The sequence below is a fragment of the Acomys russatus genome, chromosome 30, assembly GCF_903995435.1.
Source record: "Acomys russatus chromosome 30, mAcoRus1.1, whole genome shotgun sequence".
Classification (NCBI taxonomy): Eukaryota; Metazoa; Chordata; class Mammalia; order Rodentia; family Muridae; genus Acomys; species Acomys russatus.
The window spans coordinates 21,620,164-21,629,960 of NC_067166.1; the positions used below are offsets into that span (position 1 = coordinate 21,620,164).

Genomic DNA, 9,797 nt, shown 5'->3' on the forward strand with positions numbered 1-9,797 from the left:
CCCACCCCCTGGGAAAACAGCCATGCATAAAGCCAAGCAACACAGAGGAGCGTTTAAGAAGTGCTGTGTAGAGGGGCAGTGAGAATGCAATTTGTGTGTCATTAGAGGAAGGACCGAACACGTTACATACAGTTATCCATACCATGACATGCAATATAGGCATTGAAAGGAATGTTGATAAAATGAACCCATTTTAAAAATCCCCTTGACAAGAGTATGCATGATTATATTTATACAGGACATACAAGAAAATACCCTTATTTGTTGGTATTGAGATTTGGAGCAAATTCTTTTAAAAGACACCTTTAATTCTGAACATCCTATTTTCCAAGTCAATTAACAAATAAATAATTACATAACAAGAAAACTGGGTTTTAGATCTGAAAGTCCATAGCCCAGGACGGAGTGGTCAGAGGCAGCAAGCACCTGAAGGCAGAAGATGGAACTAAGGACAAGCTGGTAGACAGTGTTTAAACCAGGTGGAAGATGTTTCAGGATGACTTAAGACATGATCGGGACACACAAAGTGAAGGAAGTATATAAACATATAGGCTACAATTATATACATTAGTTGGATGCTCTGTTAAACTAAGTATTTTTAAATGTTTAAATGTTTTAAAAGTCCTATATATTTATCCAACTTGTGTTGTACAAAGTCAGAAGTAACCACATTCAAATGAGTTAAGCTATGAAAAGTAAAAAGTCACAACCTTTATTGAAGAGCAAGTGAACAGTTTATACTATGTACAGGTGGGCACATGGTGCCAACTGCGTTTGCAGATGGAGGAGTCCATTTGAGTTACGATGCCTTTGCCACAGCCTTGGACAAATTCTGAACTAGTGTACAATTCAGCTGTGCCAGAGTGCTGATCTTAGCATGCTTAGATGTTGCATATTTGTTCTTGATAGTCTGTAAGAGAAAAGCACTACAATCAAGAAGAAAACAAAAACCATCCCAATATGCTGCATGCATAGGAGGGGTTGGAAGGTAAAAAGGAAGCAGTTCAATTGTATATAATTACACTTTAACTGAAAAACAAAACAAAACAAAACAAAACAAAAAAAACAAAACCAAAATCTTGTTGTAGTCCTGGCTGACCTTGAACTCAGAGACCCATCAGACTCCCTGCCTCCAAGAGTGCTGGGATTAAAGGTCTTAAACCAAGCCGGGTGTGGTGGTGGTGCATACTTTTAATACCAGCATTGGAGGCAGAGGCAGGCAAATTGCTGTGAGGCCAGCCTGGTCTAGAACAGCCAAGGCTACAACAGAGAAACCCTGTCTAGAAAAAGGTCTTAAATCATCCATGAGGTGTTGACTCACCATGTGCTTTGTAAGGCCTCGGTTCACCATGACTACGTTCTTAGCCAGGTGCTGCATAACAGGAAGGAGAGAGTCTTCAGTGTAGGATAGGTAGTGCTGCAGTGTTGGTGTCTAAGAAAAAAACAACAAAAAACTAAAAAAACACAACATGTTAAAAACCCCAGTGACTTTCAGAAACTTCCTAGGTGCTATTTAGGAGTATGGCAGGGGGATAGCGTATGGTAACCACAATTGAAATTTAAGACCTCTGACCACATATCTAACCACAGTTGGGACCCCCCCCCAATGTCGGGACAGCCAGCACTGGTACATGAGACGCATCCAAGAAGGTGGATGGGTTTCTTAGATTACTTGGGGGTAGCTTCGTTTCTCAAAAGGGTGTTACCATAAAGATTAAATTAGCTGGGCTGGAGAGATGGCTCAGAGGTTAAGAGGTCCCGAGTTCAATTCCCAGCAACCACATGGTGGCTCACAACCATCTATAATGATGTCCTCGTCTGGCGTGCAGGTGTACATGCAGACCAAACATTGTATACATAATAATAAATATATCTTAAAAGAAAAAATTACTTAGCTAAAGGCGTGGAGCCATTTTAAGACGACAGCACAAATGTTCATTACCATTTATGTTTATATTCGTATTTAGGAACGGGAGAATGCTTTGAACATTAATCGTGCATTCAAAGGCTGTTCATAACTTAAAAGCTGGGTGGCAGGTGAGGCAGCTTACCCATTCACCATTGTCAAGAATTTTCAGGGCTAAGCAAAAAGCCCCAGCTGCGATTTGAGAAGGAGCAAAGTGCACCATGTCATAGTCCAGCATAGTGAGCTCCATGAGGTATTTGGCCAAAGTATGCTGCTCAACGTCAACCTGGAACAGACGCATACACCGCTCTCAGCCTTTTGCAGAATTTTATTTTTGGAATAACTTACAAAGTCCTGTCTGTAGCTGGGCAGTGGTCCGCACACCTTTACTCCCAGAACTTGTGAGGCAGAGGCAGGTGGATCTCTCTGAGTTCAAGGACAGCCAAGGCTACATAATGACTCAAAAACAAAACAAAGTCCTGCCCGTGTCTGCAAACTCTCAAATACAGTTGTCCACAGAAAGCCTTGAGAAAAAGCATAACCATGTAGCCAGGCATGGTTGGGCCTACCTGTAATCCCAGCACTCCAGGACGCGGAGGTGGAGGCAGAGGCAGGCGGATCTGAGTTGAAGGCCAGCCTGGCCTATAGAGTGTCCAGGACAGCAAAGGCTACAGAGAAGAAACCTTGTTTCAAGAGGAAATTAAAAAAAAAAAAAAAAAAAAAATTAACTGGGTAATACACAGCTTGGTTAGAAATAAATGAACAGCCATGTTTCTTTCTTATGCAGTAAGGTATTTAATACACAACAGCAGAGCTGGGTATGGTGGCACAGGCCTATAATCTCAGTACCTGGGAGGCAAGAGTCAGGAGGATGGCTGAGTTCGAGGCCAGCCTTATCTACAAACTGGGAGTCTAGGACAGCTAAGGCCACACAGAGAAAAACCCTGCCTGGAAAACAAAACAAACAAAGCAGCTGCTCTTCTCTAACGCAGCAAACCAAACGCTTCTCAAGAAACCCGTACCTCTCCAATCTTAGATGCTCTACGGAGGAAGTGCAGGGGCAGAGGGCGACCCAGACTGAAGTTTAGAGCTCTTAGAATCTTCATTTCCATCTGTCGGATCTGGTGCTTAGTATAGGTGTTGTTAGTCACAAAAGCAAAGTCCCCAATCTCTGGAGGGTACATCTCTTCATACTTGCTTGCAATAAACATGGCAGTTACACCAACCAGCTGCAGCATCTTCTTGGACACACAATTGTTCTGCAACAGCACGTTCAATTGACATCTCAACTGATGACACCTCACCTCCCAAGAAAGATTTCAGTTCCAGGCTAGGTATAACAGCTCAAAGGTTTAAGGTACCTGCCTAACACATATGGGACCCCTGGATTCAAACTGTAGTGTCCACTTCCCCTCCTCCAAGGTTCTCAACAGAACTCAGGAATGGAGAAGTCTCAATTACTGAATTACACGTACCTGCATAAACCGGTCAATAATGGAAACAGTCATGTACATGGTCTCCTGCAGCAGCCTAAACTTCATCTGAACCTGCACCAGCCAGTCGATTAGGATGGCTCTCATGTTTCCAGTGACTTCACGACCCATTAAGTATTTTGCTCTAACAGACTGTTCTTCCTGCAAAAGAAAATGTCAGTTACTCTAGAAGCATCTCTCCATATCCCATTTGTGTCCATAAACACCAATTAATTAAGATAGCTCTGGTGCAGTTGACTAAGAAAGCAAGGGTCAGAAGAGCCAGGCTCAGCCAGCACTTGGGAGGCGGAGGCCAGTCTGATCTATAGAGCTAGTTCCATGACACCTAGAACCATATAAGAAACCCTGTCTTGAAAAAAAAGACAGCTAGGCTCTTCGTATTGTGACATTCAATTTACCAGAACTACCGCAGCTCACACACTGTAACTATCATTATCTCAGATCTTTTCACCTGAGCTTGTGGTACAGAAAAAAATAAGTCTTATATCATAACTAAAGAAAAGATTGGGGTATGACTTTCACACGTACTCTGGTGCCTCATATTTGACCATGTCCCCTGGAGGGGGAGACCTGGTGGTACACAGAGGAAGGATAGCAGGCTACCAAGAAGAGACTTGATACCCTATGAGCATATAAAGGGAGAGGATGTCCCCCTCAGGCACAGTCATAGGGGAGAGGAGTAAAGGGAAAATGGGAGGATACAAGGGATGGGATAACCATTGAGATGTAACAAGAATAAATTAATAAAAAAATTAAATTTTAAAAAATGAAATTAAAAAAAAAAAAAGATAAGGCATCAAAGACTAATATGTTCAATTACCAAATCCAGCTCTGCAGCTTGACAACACAAATGTTACTAAGTACTAACAAGAATTAAAAAGCAGACAGCTAGTTTACACAAGCACCTTACTGAAGACTCCTTTAGGAAACAGGTGCTAAAAGGAATAGGAGTCGGCAAGATGGCTTAGTGGGTAAAGGCCTGCTGACCCAAGTTCAGTCCCAGGAGCCAACTCTTGAAAGCTGTCCACTGACCCCACACCCACCTGCCACAATGGACAAGAGAGACTGAATAAAGCAACGATAACCTGAGCCGACAATGCGAGGGTCTACAGATCAGTGGTTAAGTGCTTGCTTAGTATGCACAAGGGTCTGTAAGGTCATAAAAGGGGGTGGGGGAGGCAGGAGGGGTTAAATCTGATAGAACAACATTAACCTGTGTCTTGTTTAAAGAGGTGAAAAGCAAATGCTATTAGGAGAAAGGTTTTCAAGTGGGCACAGATAACTTCCCTGACAAGCACATGCACTCCCTTTCTGTCATGACAGGATTACTCTTTTTTCTTTAAAGATTGTTTATTTATTATGTATACAGTGTGCTTTAGATCACATTATAGATGGTTGTGAAGCACCATGTGGTTGCTGGGAGTTGAACTCAGGACCTCTGGAAGATCAGCCAGTGCTCTTAAATGCTGAGCCATTTCTCCAGCCCTGACAGGATTACTCTGAACGTGCCATCTCCTTTCTCTTCAAACCCAGAAGTTTGGGGCTTTCCCAACTGTGACATTTGTCTACTTTAGGAATCATCCTAGTAGTAGCTCCCCAACACAAATCTTGTATTCAACGTGGCAAGCCTGCTTTATAGACCAGACTGGCCTGGAACTCACAGCAAACCACCTGCCTCTGCCTCCTGAGTGCTGGGATTAAGGGCGTGAGCCACCACGCCTGGCATAAAAAAAATCTTTAAAAAAAAAAAAAGGCTTTGCTAACTGGGCATGGTGATATATGCCTGTAATCCCAGCCTGGTCTACAAAGAGAGATCCAGAACAGACTAGTTCTGAGACAGATAAGATACACACATACATATGTAAATAAAATAAGCCAGGTGTGGTGGTGCATGCTTTAAATTACAGCACTGGGAAGGCTGAGCCAGGGGTATTTTTTTTTTTTTTAAAGAGAGATTTATTTATCATTTATACAGTGTTCTGCCTATAGAAGACGGTACCAGATTTTATTATAGATGGTTATGAAGCACCATGTTTTTGCTAGGAATTGAACTCAGGACCTTTGAGAACAGCTAGTGCTCTTACCTCTGAGGCATCTCTCCAGACCTCTCCCCCACCTTTTAAAAAATATAACTTATTTTATGTGCATCAGATCCACTGGACACTTGTTACAGGCAGTTGTGAGCTGCCATGTGGGTGCTGGGAATTGAACTCTTTAAAGCTGGCTGCACTAAGTAAGGGCGGACTGTACCGTGTCAATACTGACCTCCAGCTGTCTGAGGTAAGCATATATATCTTTCACATATTCACTACAGAGGTTTGGATCAGCTCCATCATCTGCATCCACATCACTCACTGCGAGGATTACATCAGAGAAAGCCTGACACAGATATTCTTCTGCAGGTGCACATCCAGATGTTTCCATTGGGCTTGGAGAGGGATTATCAACCTGAAAGAGAAGCACGGGCTACAGCCTGGGAAGGAAAGTCAGTACTGGTATCCCCAATTCAAGAAATCATTCTGAATTGAAGTAATTCATTTCACTAAAGAAAAGCATTTCAGACAGCCCCCTCCCCCAATTTCCTTTTGGGAAATGGTTGATATTAGAAGTCAATACTGGGGGGGAAAGGTCAGGTGTGGCATCCCAGCACTTGGGAGGCAGAGGCAGGCCAATGGCTGTGGGTTCCAGGCCAGCCTGGTCTACAAAGTGAGTCCAGGACAGCCAAGGCTACACAGAGAAACCCTGTCTTGGGGGGAAAAAGCCAAACCAAAAAGTAAATGCTGGGCCAGAGTGATGGTTTAGCTGTAGAGAGCACTAGGCACTTTTGTCAAGGACTGGAGCCCAGCTTCTATGCAGGAACCAGGTGACCCAAGTCCAGCCCCAGGATATCTGATCCCCTCTTCTGGCTTCCTTGGGCACTGCATCTGTGTGCAAAGCCATGTCCCACCCATGAACAATAAATCTTAAAACTGCAAGCCAGTAAGATCTGGGGTCATAAAAAACGTAAATCCCAATTTAGATTAAGTCAGTTTAAAGGAGGAAGAACTGGGCTGGCAAGATGTGCAAGGTGCCTACTGCAAAACCTAGTGACTAAGTTGTTGGGGCACACGTGGTGGAAGAACTGACTCAAAAGTTGTCTTCTGACCTCTACAAGTTTGCATTCAGACACAAAATACAATGTAAAAATGTAAGGGGCGAGCTAGATGTGGTGGCCTTTAATCCCAGCACTCGGGAGGCAGGGGCAGGCGGATTGCTGTGAGTTCGAGGCCAGCCTGGTCTACAAAGTGAGTCCAGGACAGCCAGGGATACACAGAGAAACCCTGTCTTGAAAAACAAAAACAAAACAAAAAACTTTAGTCAGGTGTGGTGACGCACGCATTTAATCCCAGCACTCAGGAGGTAAAGGCAGGGGGATTGCTGTGAGTTCGAGGCCAACCTGGTCTACAAAGTGAGTCTAGGACAGCCAAGTCTAAAGAGAAACCAACCCTGTCTCAAAAAACCAAAATAAAACAAAACAACAACAAAAGGGGGGGGGGCACCGATTGGGAGCTGGAGAGATGGCTCAGCAAATAAAGATGCACCCCATCATGAGGACCAGAGTTCAGATCCTAGCACCCATACTGGGCTCACAAACACCTGTAACTCTGGCTCCGAAGGACTAACATGCACATACATGATTGGGCACCCACAAATAAAAAGGTGGATTCTACACACTACCACATAAAGAGAGCCAAAGGGAAGGGACAGGCAATAAAGCTAACTAGCACTCAGCCCCACATGAATTGGTTCAAACAAATGCCAAGGCTTCCATCTTCATGCAGGTGATACAAGATCTTGATTACAAAGAGAAAGTGACATAAACTGATAGAGCTGTGCTGGTTAGCCCAAGATGGCCTTAAACTTGCAATTCTCCTGCGGTAGCTGAAGTGTTAGAATTACAGACAGGCGCCAACTACCACACCTAGTAGTAATACTTGATGTGTCTGTGTGTTTGTGGGGTTTTTGTACTTAGTACCCAGGGCCTCCTGTATGCTGTACATGCGCTAACAGGCAAAGCTAATAACCCAGCCAAAACTTCACTTTTACATTGAAGTGTTAACTCTGCCCCCATCCCCCAATACAGGGTCTCTCTATAGCTCTGGCTGGCCTGGCCCTTGCTATATAGACACAGCTGGCTTTCAACTCAGAGCCCCACCTGCACAGTGCTGGAATTAGGGACTGTCTGAAAACATTCTTTTACTTCTTTTAACAGGCTTATTAGCGGCCATACGAGGGAGTAAAAGGTTCACAAACACATCTGTGTGTCATTCAGTTAATTCCGGGCAGAGTAGGAATTACAGGAACTACAATGGAAACATTTGATTCAGGAAGCTACACAGAAGAAAGCAATTAAAGGCAGGGCTCTGTTACACAGAGAAACCCTCTCTGGAAAAAAAAAGTAAGTAAGTAAGCAAGCAATTAAAAGATCCGTCCTGGCCAGGCGTGGTGGCGCATGCCTTTAATCCCAGCACTCGGGAGGCAGAGGCAGGCGGATCGCTGTGAGTTCGAGGCCAGCCTGGTCTACAAAGTGAGTCCAGGATGGCCAAGGCTACACAGAGAAACTCTGTCTCGAAAAACCAAAAAAAAAAAAGATCCGACCTGGTTGCACCATCCCAGCACTGGAGAGACAGGAGTAGAAAAATCTCCAAGAACAGCAGGGGCTACCCAGTGACACCAGAAAGAAAACCATGGTGCCCACCTCTGGATCCCAGATCTCAAGAGGCAGTCAAACCTCTGACGTTCCACACCAGGAGACCCTGTCTACATAAAACAAAAAACCCCATCATATTTATCTACCACTATTTGAAGTAGAGCTAATACCTACCCCAGACTGTGTTAACTCATGTAAAATGTCTTTGCTTAGCTCTGTATAAACATATATCCCAAAAGCTATCTCTTGTAGCAGAGTGAAGTGAAGCCAGAAAGAAATGGACTTTAAAAAAAAAAAAAATGCTAAGTTTACCAAAATAGGCTCAGGAGAAAGCTTTTCTTCCATAATAGGTTCAGGGTCAGGGTCAGGGTCGGCCTCAGCAAGTTCCACCTCTGGCTCACACACAGGGACCTTCTCCACGGGTTTCGGTGGGACTTTAGCAGCCGCTTTTCCAGTAACTGAAGTTTTTGCTTCCTGCGAAAGGAGCGGAGAAAACAGAATGTTTTTCCCAAGGGTGACAGCTGGAAGACAGGCTTTTTCAGGACATCTGGGCCAGGGAGATAGTTACCTTTTTCAGAGGCATCCTTGCCTGTACCTGTTCGCTGACTTTGTTACCAATGTCTCCAAGAGCGGTCCTTGATCTCAGCCCGGGCTTGGAGGATGCAGCAAATGCCACAGGCACACGCTTGGCGCCTGCCATGCTGACCTTGGCCTTATTTTCTGTGTTAACTTTTGAGTTCTGAAAGAAAGTTAAGGACCACTTGAGAGGGGAATCCATGGCGGCTCCGGGAAGTCAAGGGTTAATTAAGGCTGGACCCAACTGAGGCTCCCTGAAAGAAAGCCAGTGTTCTAGGGCCTCAGGATGCCCTTCCATTGGGATACCTTTTCCCCTCAGGGCTGTGTGGTTCCAGGGCTTCCGGGTCCCAGGATACCCCCGCCATCCGAGCAGGAAGGCCAACACTAGGGCCTAGCCTCGGGCCGTGACAAGACAGTTTCCACCCAAATCTTCCACATTCACCTATTATCCAACTTCCTGTTAAGTCCCATGCAGTCCCAAACACTGTGACTTTACACCGGTAAGGAAACCACGAAATCCTCAGTTGTAAGTAGCTCTTGAGGAAGGTGAAGGGCCCACTCCGGAGCCTTCATCACCAAAGCACACCACCCAGTCCCCCCAAGTCATCAGCCCAGATAGGTTCAGAGGTCTTTCTCTCCCCCCACCCGCCATCCTCTCCCCCGCCTGGCCGCCACGATCTTCTCCCACAGCGACAACAGCAACGTGCGGGCCGGCTCACCCTAGTCACCCTGAGCGCCATGGCTCCTTCCGAAGCAGAGGCTCGGCCGACCAGAAACAAACACCCCTGCCTCTGGCTGGCCCCCGCTAGACACCAACAGCCGTTCCTCTGCAGCACGCCCAGAGAAGTCTGCGGGGCCTGGGTTTAAACCCCGGGCCGCTCTCTCCTCATTGGTCCGTTCGTGGCACTCGCTCTCTTCCCATTGGCGCTCCGGATTCCCGTAGAATGCGTTTCCTGGGCGATTTCGCGTCACGTTCGGCGGGGCGGGGCCAAAGGGAGGCAGCTGCTGGCGGCCCCGCCCACCCCTCGCGAGGCCAGGCTTCGCGCCTGCGCACTCGCAGCCGCGAGGCCACCCGCAGTAGTGTCCACTAGTGTGCTGGCCAGGCGGCTGTCCCAGCGCTGCTTCTTCGGGC

The 9,797-nt window shown here is 45.9% G+C and overlaps 1 protein-coding gene across 1 annotated transcript; it reads right to left on the reverse strand.

Annotated features, from left to right (window-relative positions):
* Window positions 1-608: 608 nt before the first annotated feature.
* On the reverse strand, window positions 609-9,595 carry Ccnb1 (cyclin B1). The gene is made up of 9 exons (XM_051172476.1): window positions 9,385-9,595; window positions 8,658-8,828; window positions 8,402-8,563; window positions 5,665-5,847; window positions 3,382-3,540; window positions 2,929-3,165; window positions 2,052-2,192; window positions 1,322-1,432; window positions 609-910 (listed from the first exon to the last, which is right to left on the reverse strand). Exons 1-9 carry the CDS (start codon window positions 9,403-9,405, stop codon window positions 800-802), a joined length of 1,296 nt encoding a protein of 431 aa, XP_051028433.1. The 5' UTR covers window positions 9,406-9,595; the 3' UTR covers window positions 609-799.
* Window positions 9,596-9,797: the final 202 nt, after the last annotated feature.